General features: G+C 43.6%; 1 protein-coding gene across 1 annotated transcript; it reads right to left on the bottom strand.

Annotated features, from left to right (window-relative positions):
- Nucleotides 1-4,973: 4,973 nt before the first annotated feature.
- Nucleotides 4,974-13,110, bottom strand: ECHDC3 (enoyl-CoA hydratase domain containing 3). The gene is made up of 5 exons (XM_080357807.1): nucleotides 12,965-13,110; nucleotides 12,757-12,878; nucleotides 10,913-11,010; nucleotides 7,247-7,447; nucleotides 4,974-5,687 (listed from the first exon to the last, which is right to left on the bottom strand). Exons 1-5 carry the CDS (start codon nucleotides 13,081-13,083, stop codon nucleotides 5,358-5,360), a joined length of 870 nt encoding a protein of 289 aa, XP_080213933.1. The 5' UTR covers nucleotides 13,084-13,110; the 3' UTR covers nucleotides 4,974-5,357.
- Between the last annotated feature and the right edge of the window lie 3,922 nt (nucleotides 13,111-17,032).

Below are 17,032 nucleotides of genomic sequence, written 5' to 3'. Positions count from 1 at the left end.
TGCACAACTAAATCGTACCCAGTCTGCTGAAGTCCGAGTTGTGTGGCCTTAAGAAAACCACACGAAGTTTTATATAAAAGGTTATATAAAGTCCCGTTCTGTTCTTCAGCTCTGTGGAAAGTGGAAGGTATAAATAACTTGCCCATCACCTGAGTCCTCTGTTTAACTCAATCTTCAAATCATGTGGTGGGGCAGGTTGTTGCCTGGTCCCTGAATTAAGAACATCCTTGTGCTGCACGTTTCTCTAGCTCTTGCTGCACCTTGGCTTATTTATTTGCCTTCTTCATGAGGGGATTCTGAAGTTACATCGTAAGTGATGATATGATCCTATCCTCCAGATTTTGCCTATGTATCTTTTCTCAAGTTGCGCCAGGGGAGGTTTAGATTGGATATTAGGAAAAAAATCTTCCTGGAAACAGGGTTGTCAGGCATTGGAACAGGCTGCCCAGGGCGGTGGTGGAGTCACCATCCCTGAAGGTGTGTAAAAGGCGTTTAGACGAGGTTCTTAGGGACATGGTTTAGTGCTAGAGTTGGGTTATGGCTGGGCTTGATGATCCTGAGGGTCTCTTCCAACTGAAAGGATACTATGATTCTACAGTTTCCAGGGAAAGGCTCAAAGCTGTTCTTCTAAGGCCTCCGTGGACTCTGAGGTCAGTGGTTGGATAGTTCATTTCATTTCATTCACACTGGCAATTCCTTGTTTGCATTTTCTTGACCCGTTTCCAGCTGTTCCTGCGTATATGAATAGAAAACGCATCCCTGTCTGTCATTTGCACTGATAAGCTGCATCCTGGAGGTAGCACACAGATGGAGTCGTACTTAGTCTGCAGAGAAGGCTGAGTGGATGCCACATGCTATTAGGGTCACTTGAAACTAGGCTAATTACCTGGCAGACACCGCTGCGGAGCAGATTCTTTAATAAAAATGAATGGGGTGACAAGGGATAGATTCCTTGCTATTTTGGGATGGACTGTCTGCTCAGGCAGCAGATAGCCACAGCACTAAGGCTCCCAATCTATCATTTGGTTTGCTGTTTCTTGGCTGTAGAACTTAATTAACAATTCTGGGACCGGTCTGTTTCCCAGGGATAGCCTGTAAATCTGTGAAATTAAACAATAAACGCAGATGTGGGCAAAGATAAAAATCCCACACAAGTCAGAAGTGAAAAATGATATTGCTTTGTCAATCCACAGGGGCCAGTGTAACAATGTTCTAAAATCTTCTGAAGCTTTTCTGTCTGGCGGTTCAAGCAGGAGGGAAATGTTTTTGCAGACACCACCATTTTTTGGAACAGATGATTACTAATTACACAACTACATTATTGCATAGAATAGTACAAACATTGTGAAAACTGAGTTGAAATGCACTTATAAATATATTTTTCTCTTCAAGGTCTGGAAGTACAACACAAACATTTGTCATACCTGTGAATTAGACTGAAAAAGACCACGAGCCTAGAGAAGACGTGTTCTGCAGGATCTGAACTCAGTTGTCCAGAGCGCTGCACTTCCTCAGCTTCAATGGATTTGAACTGTGAAGGAGCTCGAGGTATTGTTGTGTTTGGTCTATTACAGGGAAATCCAAAGATAAGGCAAGACTCCTACTCTCTGCCTATCTTATAAACAACCAGAATTGTGGGTTTGGTAGTTAACTTCCCCTCCCATCACCACTTTGTCTTGCTAAAGAATACCTGTTCTTAGCTTTACATAGCACTTCCATTAATGTGAGTCTGCTCATAGCAAATAATGCTATGGATACATATATGTCTTTGTAATACTAGTGTCTTATGAGGCCCTTCAAATTCAATTAATCTACGTACAGGAATAAGATGACTAGAATTTGATTCCATTGCAGTACAACTATTTCAAATGAAGTAATTATTCTTTAAAAACGCAGATTTTTTTTTCTTCAAAAATGATAACCAGACGTTAATAATAATGCCAATACAATAATGTGTAGATGGCAGTCAATTGCAGAAGGAGAGTTTCTAAATATCAGAAAGAATGTGCTCAATCTAAACTATCCCTCACGTTTTGAGATGGCCAGTGAAACCATTTTATTACTGCAGTTAGTTGGAAAGAACACAATTCTGTAAAAAAAATCAGATAATGTACTTATTTCTAAAAGCCTGGAACAAAAGAGCCAGTGGAGATTTGCTGAGTAGTTGCAAGATCGCCATTAAATATAAATATTTTTAAAAACAATTTACTCTTTCCTAATGCTTTTAGAGCAGCATGTGGGAACAGAGTCTAAGTGCAGCATCTTACTGCATTAAAAAGGACATGATGAAGGTTATTTGGCTCCAGACTTAACCCTTCTATCTCTTAACTGCTCACAGCAGTTCCTGACCTGTATGAACTATTTGAGTTTATATAAAACTTACCCATCTTACATAGCAATAAATGTTTGTATTTTTAAAACCACTGTTCCCAATGATGCCCATTTTTCACATTCCTGTAGAAACAAACTATTTTTAATGGTGAATTCAAGTTTAAGGTCCCATTCCTTTTTTAGCATGACGCTGAGGATGCTCAGGAGAGTTGGGCGAGACTTATGGGGATAGTACAAGGGCACTGAGAAAGGCAGAAGGAGCCATAGCTGGTGCGGACTCATCCACGCTGGCTGGGAGTAACTGATCCCTGGTGAGAACTGTCCCAGGACTTTACTGGGTATCTGATTCACTCCAAACGAGAACTGAGGAATGAAGTAACTCACACAGACAGGGAACCAAGGACACAGGAGCAAACATCCTTCTCGATTCACAGTTCTTGCACATTTGGAGTTTAAGAGCTCTAGGTAGGATTCATCCGATCTAACTTAAGACATCTAAGTCTAAACACTTTAGGCTGACTTTACTGTCAACAAAGAAAAAAAGGCCCATCCATACAGTGATTCACCTGGTCTTAGACGCCTATTTAAGGATGGAATGGATGAACTTCAAGGGTGCCAGAGCCCTGGACCAGGCTGCCCAGAGAAGTTGTGGAGTCTCCTTCTCTGGAGACATTCAAACCCACCTGGACACATTCCTGTGTGGTCTGTTTTAGGTGAATGTGCTTTAGCAGGTGGGTTGGACTGGATGATCTCCAGAGGTCCCTTCCAATGCCAACCAGTCTGTGATTCAGTGAACATTCAGGATTTGGCTGTGTGGAACTTCAGAAAAAATGTCTTTGCTGAGAGGCCGTCCCATGTTGGTCACTATGGATTGATATGGAGGTTCGTATTATTCAGTATTGTCACCAATAACACACTCTCAGCAAATCCGCAGATGATGTGAAGCTGGGGGAATAGCTGACGAGGCAAATGTTCCGGCTTCAATCCAGAAGAACCATCATCTAAAGAGAAATGCAAGTTGCCGCACTTGGGGAGGAAAAACCTCAAGGCCCAGACCAGGTTAGGAGCTGACTGTCAGAGCAGCAGTCCTGCTGGAACCGGGCTTACCATGGATGCCCAGCTGAACACGAGCCAACAGCGCATTCTCGTTACAAATACAACAAAATGCAGACCGAGCAATATTGGCTGGCTGAAAGCGGCCAGCGGATAGAGGGAATGTTTTGTTCTCCTCTGCTCAGCACTGGTGAGGCTGTATTTGGAGTACAGTCCAGTTTTGGCACAACCAGGAGAAGAGGAATGGGGAGAAACTGGAATTGGCTCACTGGAAGGTGAGTTACCTAGAGAATATGGCCTACAAGGGAAGTGGAGGAAGCTGGACTTGTTCAGTCTGGCATAGAGGAGTCTAAGCGTGGTCTAACTGCAGCCTGTGAGAGAGCTGTGAAGATAACGGCGCTGAAGTTTTCTCAGTAATGTCAGATAATATAACAAGGGGCAACGGCCAACAAACTGCTGCTTTGAGGCTCAGACTGGATGTCTTTTTTTCTCCCAGGGGGCTGTACAGCACTGTGACATTACCCAGAGGAGCAGCTCAATCCCTGCTGTTGGAGGTTGTCAAGACTAAATGCATGGCATAGGTAAAAACCCAGCGTGGAGCACAAGGATAGACTTTCCAATTAACACACCTAAGACTCTGAGACACGGCCTGAAAATTACAGCTGGGTCAAGGTGCTGCCAAGTGAGAATATCTGCTGAAGCCCACAGGCAGTGGCTTTTGCAGTGTGCTCTTTCAAAACTAAACACCCCCAAACTGTGCTTAGCCTTGCTGCAGTCAACAGCAAAGTTCTCTAGAGCTGGGACAAGTGCTCGAACTGATGGTGGCAAACCAGGATTTGCTGACAGAGACAAACTACTTTATGATCCAGTTAATGAGCAGATATATTCATAAGGAGGCTACTGTTATAGGCTTTTACCTGTGACATATGAACAATATTGGAATCCCAGAATCCCAGAATGTTAGGGATTGGAAGGGACCTCGAAAGCTCATCCAGTCCAATCCCCCTGCCGGAGCACGAACACCCAGATGAGGTTACACAGGAAGGTGTCCAGGCGGGTTTGAATGTCTGCAGAGAAGGAGACTCCACAACCTCCCTGGGCAGCCTGTTCCAGTGTCTGTCACCCTCACTGAGAAGAAGTTTCTTCTCAAATTTAAGTGGAACCTTTTGTGTTCCAGTTTGTACCCATTACCCCTTGTCCTATCATTGGTTGTCACTGAGATGAGCCTGGCTCCATCCTCCTGACACTCACCCTTTATATATCTGTAAACATTAATGAGGTCACCCCTCAGTCTCCTCTTCTCCAAGCTAAAAAGACCCAGCTCCCTTAATAATCTTTGTTGCCCTGATCCATTATGATATCTACTATCATCATCTTGGATGTGTCCAAGCCCTTTAATTCTTTATTAATAAGAACATACGGAAATTCTTACCCAGAGCTACAGGGACAAGTACTGAATGGGATGATCTGAGCTCTCTCCCAGTCCCTGTGATTCCCTGGGATATCTGAAACTGATTTTTGCAGCCCAGAGTTCCTTCTAAAACCATAGATTAAATACACTGCCAAAAAAAAAAAAAGAATTGGTTTGATCTTTCTTAACATTTATTATATACTTAGAAAAAATTTATTGTGGCTTTGGCATATATAAGAGATTTAACTTTTGGTAAGAGCAAAAATACAGTTCCCAAAGGCAACTATGTGAAGAACCATAAAGCACAGCTAAGTTTAGCTTACCATGTTTCCCCGAAAATAAGACAGGGTCTTATATTAATTTTTGCTCCAAAACATATTACTTTTTTACATGTATTGCTGACTGGACACTATTTAAATTGACTTTTAAAATGAACTGTAATTAGGGCTTATTTTTTGAGTAGGGCTTATATTTTGAACATCCTCAAAAATCCTGAAAAATCATGCTAGGGCTTAATTTCAGAGTAGGTCTTATTTTTGGGGAAACAGGGTAGAAACAGGATTCATTTCTTCTCATCCCGAGAGTGTGACCAGACAGGCTTCCGCTTCTGAATGAAGGCCTCAATACCTTCCTGTCCATCTCTCAAAGTCAGATTGTCCACCATGACCTGAGTAGTCATTTTGTAAGCAGTATCGAGATCCTGTGTCATCTGTCTGTAAAAAGTGGCTTTCCCCAGAGCCAGGACGGATTTGCTGCTCGCACATATCTTCTGAGAGATTTTCATGGTCTCTTCTTCCAGCTTGTCTTCTGGTACCACCTTGCTGACAAGCCCGTGCATTAATGCTTCATGAGCAGAAAGAGGTTCACCCGTGAAAAGCATCTCTAATGCCACCTGAACAAGATAAAACGTTGTATTAAGTCAATTCAATTACATTACTGGTTTGGTTGGTTTGGGGAGATTTAGCTTCATCCTTCGAGTCTAAGTCACTGTTTTGACAAATGTAAGATTTAAATCTTTTGGCCTCTTAAACTGCCATGGAAGTGTTAAGAAGTTTTGGCAAAGAGAAGGACTAGGCCTAAAGCCGGCCTGGTCTAAAGCCGGCCTGGTATAAAGCTGGCCTGGTCTAAAGCTGGCCTTTCTTCAAACCTGCCCGTTGATTCCAGCTGTCCTTGCTGACACCTCTGGGTTTCTTTTCGAAAGCCCACAATCTCTAACAATCACAGTAGAAATGGAGATGTGGATGGTCCACAACATCAAATGACTGAACTCAGTATTTTAAGCTGGACATATAAAGATAAATAAAGACTTACTATGTGAATATGTAGCTTTTTAAAACACCTGCCTTAGTTTAAGGCTGGTTGGGGTGGTTTTGAATGTGTCTTTCTTATAGCCACATCTATTTCAGTCTCCTGCTGCTTCCAGCATCTTGTGCTTGAAGTTTCAAATTAAAAAGAAAAACAAATACTCGGTGACTATTCAATGTTATATATCAATAAGAATTTTTTTCCATGACTCCTGATACAATTGATCAATGGCCTGAATGATAAAAGCTGATTATCCTCATTAGTGTATTTGCTCTGATAGCTACAAACAATGCAACATTTCATTTGATAAAAGGTAAAATCAGTAATGCTGAGAACTGTAGGGAACTTTCTTGCTACTTTGGAAAGTGTGTCAGAGAAGAGTATATCTCACACATTTTGAAAAGGTAACCATAAACCCCAGAAATACTAATTCAGAAGCAGTTTTAAGTGTACACTATAGCATGCTTAAAAAAACCAAACCAAAACAAAAAACCAAACAAAACAGATAGACTATATTTGAACAGGATGGCCTTACAAATGGGAAATTTGAAGTTGAAGCTTTTATCCTGCAAATGGACTTGTCGAGTTAAGTCCTTGCATCTCAGCAGAGCCCTGCTGGGCTTGGAGAGTCTGATTTCCCATTGTTTATGCAGTGAGAGACATGTAGTCACAATCAGTAGGGAATAAATCAGGACGAAAGTATGGGAGGGTTTTAGATGCTATTTAAAGCCTCTTGATCTTCACCCAGGCAGATCCTGCTGGCAGTGAAATGTCACTGCCTGGCAAGAATCGATACCTCGGTGGGACCGATATCCTCAACTTGCAGGGGTGTCCTCATCAGGGGAGAACATCATTGTCTAGAGCACAAAGCTGCCTGCTGGAAAGGAAAGGGATCGCTGGGCCGGTGCGCTGCTGCTTTGAGTTCATGCTGGTTGGAATCACATCAGTAGGAAGCTGCTTTCCCTAAACAGAGTTCATCCCTTTATTATTTTTCCCAGTCCAAAGAGTTATGAAGATGTCTTTTGCAATGAAGTATTTTGAATGTTCTACTGCAGGAAAATAAAGTTTGGGCAACGGAACTAAAACTCCCAACATGGGAACCTACTTCTTGCACAATTAAAAAGAGAATTTGGGAATGAAGCCTACCTTTCTTGGAAGAGATCTGCCCAAGGCCACAGCTGGTGTGGAGCAAAACAGTCCGATGTTTACTCCGGGAGTAGCAAATTGAGATTTCTCACTCGCCACTGCAATGTCACAGCTTGCCACCAGCTGACAGCCTGCTGCAGTAGCCAAGCCGTTCACTTGGGCAATCACTGGAACGGGAAGTTTCTGAATTAAAGTCATAACCTGTGTGCACAAAAGAAAGTGGTCAGTTACAGAATCATAGAATGGTTTGGGTTGGAAGGGACCATTAAAGACCATCTACCATCTACCTGAAGGGAAGTTATAGCCAGGTGGGGATTGGTCTCTTCTCTCAGGCAGTCAGCAATAGGACAAGGGGGCATGGGCTTAAACTCTGCCAGGGGAAATTTAGGCTGGATATTAGGAAGAAATTCTTTACAGAAAGAGTGGTCAGGCATTGGAATGGCTGCCCAGGGAGGTGCTGGACTTGCCGTCCCTGGAGGTTTTTAAACTGAGATTGGACATGGCACTTAGTGCCATGATCTAGTAAACAGACTAGAGTTGGACCAAGGGTTGAACTCAATGATCTCTAAGGTCTTTTCCAGCCCAGTCGATTCTGTGATTCTGTGATCTAGTCCCAACCCCCTGCCATGGGCAGGAACACCTTCCACTAGACCATGTTGCTCATAAACCCATCCAGCCTGGTCTTGAACACCTCCAGTGATGGGGCATCCATAGCTTCCCTGGGCAGCCTGTTCCAGTGTCTCATCACCCTCATGATGAAGAATTTCTTCCTTATACCGAACCTAAATCTACCCTCTTTCAGTTTAAAGCCATTATCCCTTGTCCTGTCAAGTCCACAACATTTAAGCAGTGGTTGCTCTAAAACTTGCAACTGCTTCGCACACCCAATGGGTGGATTTTTCAGCTTTATTAATTGGAGTTTAGTAAAAGAAGTAAGCTCTCTGCAAAACCTATTCTAATCCACAGGATCACTGCTATTCCAGTAGCTGCTCAGCTGTGTTTATGTAGCATGAGTTGGTCCCGCTAACTCCAGTGGAAACAGAAAACGCAAGAATGAAAGGCAGCAACATGTGTTATCTGACCTGCGTGGAACTTGTCTGTTCTGCACTTCAGCTCTAGTGTTCCTGGCTGTGGGTAGTTGTGTATCTGAGACACACCGTCCCCACCTTCATTTGCCCCATAACACAATACTGACTTCATAAAAGTCTCTGTCCCAAGAATTTAAACCAGCCTCTTGCTGGTTTCTGCGTGATCTCAAGCCTGGGTTGATCTTGACCAAATCAATCACTGGATGTCTTTCTAGGCTTACTCTGCATTCCAGGGAGAGCCTTACCTGCCAGGGAGCAATTTTTCCTGCTTGCATTACATCCCAGATGGGAAAACACACTCAACTCTTTCATGCTCCCTCTTTTTCTCAGATAATTCTTGACATTTGGACAGCCAGCTTCAGATAGCTGAAGTTAAGACGAATGTGTCTCAACTTTTCTAACTCAGATTCTCTTTCCATACAGTGAGGATAAGCAAACTCACCCAATTTTAATGCCTGAAGATAGCAAATGCAAGTTAAATGACTACAGTCATTATCTGGATTAAAAAAAAATATATTAGCGCAGAGTAGCAAGATAACAAATTTTCATTTGCTACTTCAGTAGATGAAGTCCAGGAAATTTTATGTTGCTTCGGTAAAATTACCTATGTCCAGTTCTTCATTTCATCAGTCTTTGGCTCCGTTCTTCTATCTTTGTTTAAAAACAATTTTTCATTGGAAAAGACAACTAAAATCTAGATATTAGTCAGGCCCTAAGTAAAGCCTAAATTACTTTCTCTGTTTCTGTTTGCCTCTAAAGTGCCATTATTATTTAACAGTATGGCCTTCTTCCTCCATGGGGATAATAGTGAGTTGTGACTTATGAGAAACTTCAATCCCTTTAGAATACTCAGGCAGAGAGGTTAAAGCACTTATCACTACCATGAACAGCAGAAAAGGGGTCACTTCAAGTGTCATTTCATCTCTTCTATTGAATTTCTTCCTGAACTTGCATTGCCAGAAGCATTTTGTTGGCAGTGATCTCTTGAGATCATGGAGCAGGTTGTCCAGGACTGTGTCCTGTTGGGTTTTGAATATCTCCCCATCTCTGAATTTCATGGTCTGGGGAATATTAATCTGAAATTTGTACACCATTTTTTAATTTGTAATAACGTTCTCTTACTAAACTTAATATAGAGTACAGCGCCATTCTCATAAAGAAAGCTAGGCTTATTTTTAACTCGAAATGATGACATTGTTGTTTTTTTGCTGTTTTTCTTTATTAATCAAAGTCAAGCTTGCTATACTACTCATTAATCCTGAATTTAGCCAAAATGCTAGATAGGCATGCAGGACAATTTAAATTCTTCTGGTCCTTAAAGTGAAAAATTTACCAACTCTTGATTTCATGCTATATGGACTAAGTTTCACTTCTTTTTCTGCCTGATCTTTCCTTTTCTGTGACCTGCAAGAGGCACAGTTCAGTTTCCCACTGACAACGTACTCAAATTGTGCCCTGCAACTGCAAAATTAATATTAAACTACTGCCTGCTAAACTACTGGACCTTGGCTCCTTTCTGATGAAGGGACCAATGTGTCTTTTAGTCATATTTGTGGTTACCTCTCTGTGATCAGCGTACCCGGCTGAAATCCCAGCAAGGCTGTCAGGGTGATTGCTTCATATTACACAGAAGGCCCTTCAGTGGTACCTTTCGCTCTTGGCTTATAGATCACTTGTTAAATATGGGCTTGACAATGTGTATAGAGACCGTTATTACTGGAGGAACTAGAACAAAAGGTTTCAAATTACTTTCTGTGGTCACACTGAGCAGGATTAGGGGTCATTTTTAGTGCTGTTACAATCACAGAATCCCAGAATGTCAGGGATTGGAAGGGACCTCGGAAGCTCATCCAGTCCAGTCCCCCTGCCGGAGCAGGAACACCCAGATGAGGTTACACAGGAAGGTGTCCAGGCGGGTTTGAATGTCTGCAGAGTAGGAGACTCCACAGCCTCCCTGGGCAGCCTGTTCCAGGCTCTGTCACCCTCGCTGAGAAGTTTCTTCTCAAATTTAAGTGGAACCTTTTGTGTTCAAAGGGGTTTTTACCATTCCCTCCAAAAGCTCCAAGTTTCGCTTTAACTTCCCAACCTCTGGGCCTGTGCCTTTGTATTAACAAGAACATGTATGTTATGCTGACGGGGCAGCCACCAAGTCAGAGATGTATTCAGATCTTGCTTTCACATTGTCCACTTGATGTTGTTTAAGCTGGTCTTGAGATACCAGCTCGATGTTGGGAAAGAACACATCATCATAAGCAGTTTGAAGGTGTGTATCCCTACATTTCTAGGAATGATATTGCCCAAATGCTCAGCTGCAAGAACACTGGCTCAACTAAGGAACACGCCGTGACTATACCCACTGTAACAGACATGCACATTGGCATTCTAGCCCTTTTATTCGCATGTAGAAAAATCCAGGGAAAAACGTTATTTCACCAGAATCAATTATTAAAATGGCAGAGCAGCAAAAAGGACTGTGGAGCAAGTCTGTGCTTTAACTGGTGGATGAACCATGCTGTCCTTCCTTAAACCACTATCATTGCTTGCTTTTCATACCAGGGACTTGGGAAGAACCGCTTACCTCCGCGCACATTTCAAATACTTGGGAATGGTGCTTCACGTCATCTTCACTTGACAGTTCCTTTAAATCGTGGCCGGAACAAAATACAGGTCCTTCAGCTGCAAAACATTTCAGGAAAAGTCCATCTGAATTAATCAAGAAACAAGAGGTAGTGACTTATTAATGCCCCAGCTAAAGGCATAAAGGTGTGGATGGTCAAAACCAAGGAGCTTGGGAGTTTCACACGGAGTTCCAAAACATTGCCTTGTGGGGTTTGTAACAACTTTAAATCACCACAATGTAACATTTAACCACAGTAACACCCATAAACACTTTTAAAGGCCTAGATTTACTTGCATTCCAAGTTAACTCGATTAAAAATAAGGCACTTCACACCTCTGAGCTCAGTTTCTTTTAAGGATACTGTACTGCACAGCTCCCTGGTACAACGTGAACTAGTCAGCCTGAGCAAGAATGGAGTGCTCTGCTCTCAGATGAGTAAATACAGTTAGTCCCTTTTTATTGAACCCAGCATTAATTATTAACTTTTGCTAAATAAGCAGCAAGATTTTTATGTCATGGCATTCAAGGCCACAATGGAAAAAAAATCAACATCAATCAGCTCAGGGGATCAGAAATACATTTCTAGAAATTAATCACATCTGCATTTGTGCCTCACTGAAGAAAAATCTGCAAAGTCTGTGTTAAAGACTCAGAGCATTCTCTAAGAAGTCTTCTATTTTCTTGAGATTTCTTTTGCATTCCATTCAGCAACAGGATTGGAAATCAACAGGAACGTGCAATATCTTTTTCAGCTAAACCAAAAAAAACAATTGAAATTGTGCTCGTGAAATCCCAGACTACCATAATCCCCAAAAAAACCTGAAGTGTTTCGCAAAACCTGCAACTGCTGTTTGAAATATTGAAGATATATATATATAAATTGACTCCTGTGAAGTTAGCTTACTCCCGTGCTTGTGTGCATAGACACACAGTGTTTTCCTCTACGTATAGAAAACAGCAGCATCCTAAAGTAATAAACCTACTTCTCTGAGATGTTTGGAAGCGGGGCAAGGGAAGATTATCTTAAAATAGGAGAGGAAAAAGAGATGGCTTAAGAACAGCTCAAGTTTTGTTAAGAACTCTACAGGTTAATATACAAATGGAAGAAAACTGTACTAGGCTCTGAGAGATAATGTTTTACATCTGCAGGTTACGGGTGACTGTGGTATTGATATTATGATCTCTCCCTCATGGGAGAGCTTTAAAACCAGTTTTGACAAACCGGTGGCAAAGAGAACAAGGTTGATCCTGGCTTAGGGCAGGGGTGCCGATCTATACCTTCCACAAGAAGCAAAAAGAGTCACACAGCTTAGTCTGCTCCTCCGTGAAAACCAGGATGTGGGAATGTTATTTCTTTAGCTTGATAACCATTAGAACCTGGCTTTTGTTCTGTTTAAAGTATTCTATACATATAGTTTTTAAACCAATTATTTCCTCTACTGGCTGTTTTTACAAAAGGAAAAAGCTCATCAGCTCTGTGAACAGATGGCATGACCTTGACATTTTGAAATGTGTTTCTGTGGTGTTTGTTCCTAGACATGTTAACTATCGACAAAAATACAACAAAACCCAAGCCAGTTGTGACTGTCGCGTTCAAGAATGAGGAATTCGGTACGTGAGAGGGGAAACTGGTGTAAATCGCAGCCTGAGAGCAGAGTTTAAGAGGTGAGGGCACACGTAGGATCCCCACACGTACAGAAAACAACGCTCGAGTCCCTTCCCGTCCCATTTTCTGTAATTCTGTGAGAGGTTTCGGTTTTAGTGCCGATTAACCCCGTTCTGGCCCTGACGTGAGGCGCTACCTGAGATGACAATCACTCGGAGCTCTTTGCTTTTGGCGTCGTGCAGCAGGTCCTCCCGGAGGGACCGCAGCATGGAGAGCGATAGCGCGTTCCTTTTCCTCGGGTTGTTCAAGATGATATTTCTGCAAAAAAGCCGGAAAAACACCAAGAGGGTTTAGTATTAAATAATCAGCGCGTTCCGAGCCACAGGGCCGGGCCCCTCACCCACCGGACCCCCCCCTCCTGCCGCCGGATCGTCAGCTGCTCGGGCCGCCCGCTCCCCGCCGCCGCGCTGCTGAAGGCCGCGGCCAAGGGGCTCCGGAGCCGCCGCAGCGCGGCCGTGGCCATGGCTGCCGGGCCGGCGCGGCGGGCGCTTCCCGGTCCTGCCCTCCCCCGGGCCCGCCCCGCCGAGGAGCCGCTGCCTGTGGCGGGGCCGCGATGGCCTCGGCACCGGGGGCGGAGCGGGGGGACGGGCCGTGTCAGAATGAACCGGTCTAGACCTTCCCTCGGTTCTCAGGCCAGAGGAAAGGCTGAGGGAGCTGGGGCTCTTTAGCCTGGAGAAGAGGAGACTGAGGGGTGACCTCATTAATGCTTATAAATATATAAAGGGTGAGTGTCAGGAGGATGGAGCCAGGCTCTTCTCGGTGACAACCAATGATAGGACAAGGGACAATGGGTTCAAACTGGAACACAAGAAGTTCCACTTAAATATGAGAAGAAACTTCTTCTCAGTGAGGGTGACAGAGCCTGGAACAGGCTGCCCAGGGAGGTTGTGGAGTCTCCTCTGCAGACATTCAAACCCGCCTGGACACCTTCCTGTGTAACCTCATCTGGGTGTTCCTGCTCCATGGGGGATTGCACTGGATGAGCTTTCGAGGTCCCTTCCAATCCCTGACATTCTGTGATTCTGTGATCCCCCCACCACACGTAGCGCTTTGGGAGCACTGACTTGCCAGCCCAGGAGAAAAACCAGCAGGCTGGGAGCTCAGACTCACGTGTGTAATGAGCTGTTCATACTCTGATTAACAAAGATAAGCCACCCACTGTACTGATGCTCAGAAGGTGGAATGATCCCAGAAGGAAAAGAGCGTTTGTACAAGTTCTGATGGCAGGAGGGAGATTATTTCTTCATATTTAAACATCTATTAGGAAACAGTTGTCAGCACCTCATCTGGGTGTTCCTGCTCTGCCAGGGGGATTGGGCTGGATGAGCTTTTGAGGTCCCTTCCAATCCCTGACGTTCTGTGACTGTGACTTTGCCAAAGTGTTGGCTGTAGAGCCAGTGAGACGTCCTGGGGCCTCCTGCTGTGAGAGAGCTGGGTGGGAATGTGGCGGTCATTAGTGAGTCAGAATCATAGAATCATTTTGGTTGGAAAAGCCCTTAAAGATCATCGAGTCCAACTGTAAACCTAAAACTGCCCACTACACCTCTAAACCATGTCCCCAAGCACCATAGCTACTCGTGTTTTAAACCCCTCCAGGGATGGTGAGTCCACCACTTCCCTGGGCAGCCTGTTCCAATGCCTGACAACCCTTTCCAAGAAGAAGTTTTTCCCAATATCCAATCTAACCCTCCTGTGGCACAACTTGAGGCCATTTTCTCTCATCCTATCACTTGTTACTTGAGAGAAGAGACTGACCCTACCTTGTTACAACCCCCCTTTAGGCAGTTCAGAGATCAGAAGGTCTCCCCTCAGCTCCTGTTCTCCAGCTGAACCCCCCAGGTCCCTCAGCCGCTCCCATCACACTTGTGCTCCAGTCTCTTGGGGATGTTGGAGGGGTACAAGAAAATGGTGACATTTTTGCTACAGATTCTTCAGATTTCTCTGAGCATTTGCATCTATGACCATGAGGTGGAGATTAGAACTATGCTGAGAAAATTTGTTACACTAAGGTGTCATCAGCAGAGATGGCAATTGTGTTACACAGAAAGAACAAGATCACTTTGAGGCCAAGAGTAAGCAGCACGGGATGAAATTCAGTTCTACAGAGTTTGGGGTCGGATACTTGGGAACTGATAACATCATCATTTATTCACTGGGAGCTCATCATTTGGAAACTGTTGTGGAAAAGACCTTGGATATCATAATTGGTTCTACAGTCAGTCTGTAATCTGTATGATGCATCCAAGAAACAAAAAGACAAATGTGACTTTAAGAGGTGATTTTAGAATTCAAATGTGATTTTAAAATCCAAAGTATTTTAGGGCCAATACAAGTATATTCACAGCTCATCTTCGTTATTACTTCTGGCCATCCACGTTCAAGAAGCCAAACTAAAAGAGGGGCGGAGAGAACAGAAGCAGCGTAGAATGGAGACTCTGTTAGGGAGGATGAGAAAAGCGTTGTTCCTTGAGTCTAGCAAAACAAATATGAAAGGAGCTATGACTGCTGTCTCCAGAGGAAAGGTGTTTTGCAGTCCGAGATGGCACGAAGCTCTGTAAGATGGAGAACCATGCTGGCACTATAGCAAACAGGTATACACTGAACAGTAGCGTCTTTGACCCAGAAATGAGGGAGTCAGACTGTGGAAGCATCCTGCCATACAAGCCACATGGCTAAAATCTAGTTGGTGTATTTTAAGAGGGAGATCAGGAGGCTTCTAAAAGGGGTTATGTGGTTTCTCTGCCCAGGTTACCAGAGGGATGGATCTGGGGAAGTGGGTCTCTCTCCATCTGTGTTTTTGCTGAACCCTGAAGCGCTCCTTTGCCAGCTATTGGTACGACACATAGTAAATCTTTCAAGTTTGAGAGATGTACAACTCTCTGCAGACCCCGGTTACTCAAAATAGTTCTTCCAGAAAATGTCACTTTAAAATATAACGTCTCACATTTCTTTCATTCTCCAGTTCCCTGTTTGCTCGCAAGAGCAATGGCCTCTGTTTCTTCACACCTGGCTCAGGGAGTCCCCTGGGATGTCCGGGAGTCTCCTGTGTGCATGAGGCAGCTCGTCATCAATCTCATCTGCCGTGAGATGCCGATGGGCCCGAAGACCAAGCAGCATTGTTCCAGGAGATCCAGGCTGCGCCGGTTGTGATTGCCTGCTCTTCCTTATCACACCTACTCATCCTGTATCCTTTCCTAATGTGAGGGGAAAGTGTTAGTAATGGAAATGTTTTATGCACATGCAAGTCTTCGTTGTCTGCACTCCATTTTTTGGCTGAGCAGTAGGTGCCCTAAAATACAATAGACACAGGTTTCTTGTAAATGTAAATCTGTGCTCCTGATCTCCCCTTCTTGCAGGTTCTTGCAAAGCACTTGTAGGTTCCCAAACGTGTCTCTAGTTTTTATCAGTACCTGTTGAATCCCCGCAGTTTCTTCCAACTGTAGTGGCAATTGTGGCTTTTCAGTTCTGAGCATCAGGCTCGTAAAAGAACCACTTGAATTTTGTGTTTAATAATATATCTACTTACATAGATGGTAAGAGCTTAGTGTGGGGGATACACTTTCTGCTTATTGATTTTATATTGCCTAGAACAATGACCAGTCAGATCACTGGGACTTGTGGCTCTAATAGCAACAGTGTACATTTTATGTACATTTTAAACTGTTGAAGGACACCAATAGGTCTGAGTTAGATCTGCACTGGGCTTTCCACACTTGCCCATTTTCATTTTCTCAGGGTTGGTTGTACTTCATGATCACTCACTGAAAAGTTCTTCCAAAATCTACTTTTAATATGTGGTAGGAATCTGTAGCAAACAAAACCCCAAACCAACATTTAGAATAAAATGAGATCATCTTAAATAGATCCCAGCAGTTTTCAAAGTCCCTGCTTGGTGCGGCAAAGGTGAGCACACAGCAAACACAATACGTGTGCCTGACCTGGGGGGAGTTCTCAATCCACTGCAACTCTGGCCAGTGACCTCGTCATGCTGGATTTGTGAATTACAACCTTTCCTTTTTCTTCAATTTCTTTCTCTTTTTCCATCTTCTTGTCATTTTTCTGTCCATCTCCAAGGAAAGGATTTAAGGATTTCTCTTGGTCTTCTATAGTGTTTCCATTTCTGTGGAAATTCTGTTCCTTTTTCACTTTGATTGACAACCTCATGTTTCCTTTCACACCCACCCCCATCACAGATATATTTCTTTTTGGCAGCAGCTTCCCCAATGCATTAAACAGACCCGCTGCTGCCTTCTCCTTCAAAGTGTTGGAAAAAGCTTTTCCCATTTCAGACAGTTTTCTTTTTCTTATAGGATTTGCCAGCAGCATTATGATTATGGCCAAGCCCACACTTCAGCTGGAGACAACCAGGAGCCAGGATTGCAAGTACCAGATGGGGCTTTTCCAACCTTTAG

The sequence above is a fragment of the Nesoenas mayeri genome (assembly GCF_963082525.1).
Source record: "Nesoenas mayeri genome assembly, chromosome: 1".
Lineage (NCBI taxonomy): Eukaryota > Metazoa > Chordata > Aves > Columbiformes > Columbidae > Nesoenas > Nesoenas mayeri.
Note: the sequence above shows the minus strand (reverse complement) of the source record. Positions and strands in the feature narration are given on the sequence as shown.

Excerpts from the sequence above, each read along its gene's own strand:
- ECHDC3 (XM_080357807.1), bottom strand. The coding sequence starts at position 13,083 with ATGGCCACGGCCGCGCTGCGGCGGCTCCGGAGCCCCTTGGCCGCGGCC. Across the intron at positions 7,448-10,912 it reads TATTTGAAATGTGCGCGGAG|GTTATGACTTTAATTCAGAA; the intron begins GTAAGCGGTTCT and ends TTGTGCACACAG. Across the intron at positions 5,688-7,246 it reads GCAGATCTCTTCCAAGAAAG|GTGGCATTAGAGATGCTTTT; the intron begins GTAGGCTTCATT and ends TATCTTGTTCAG.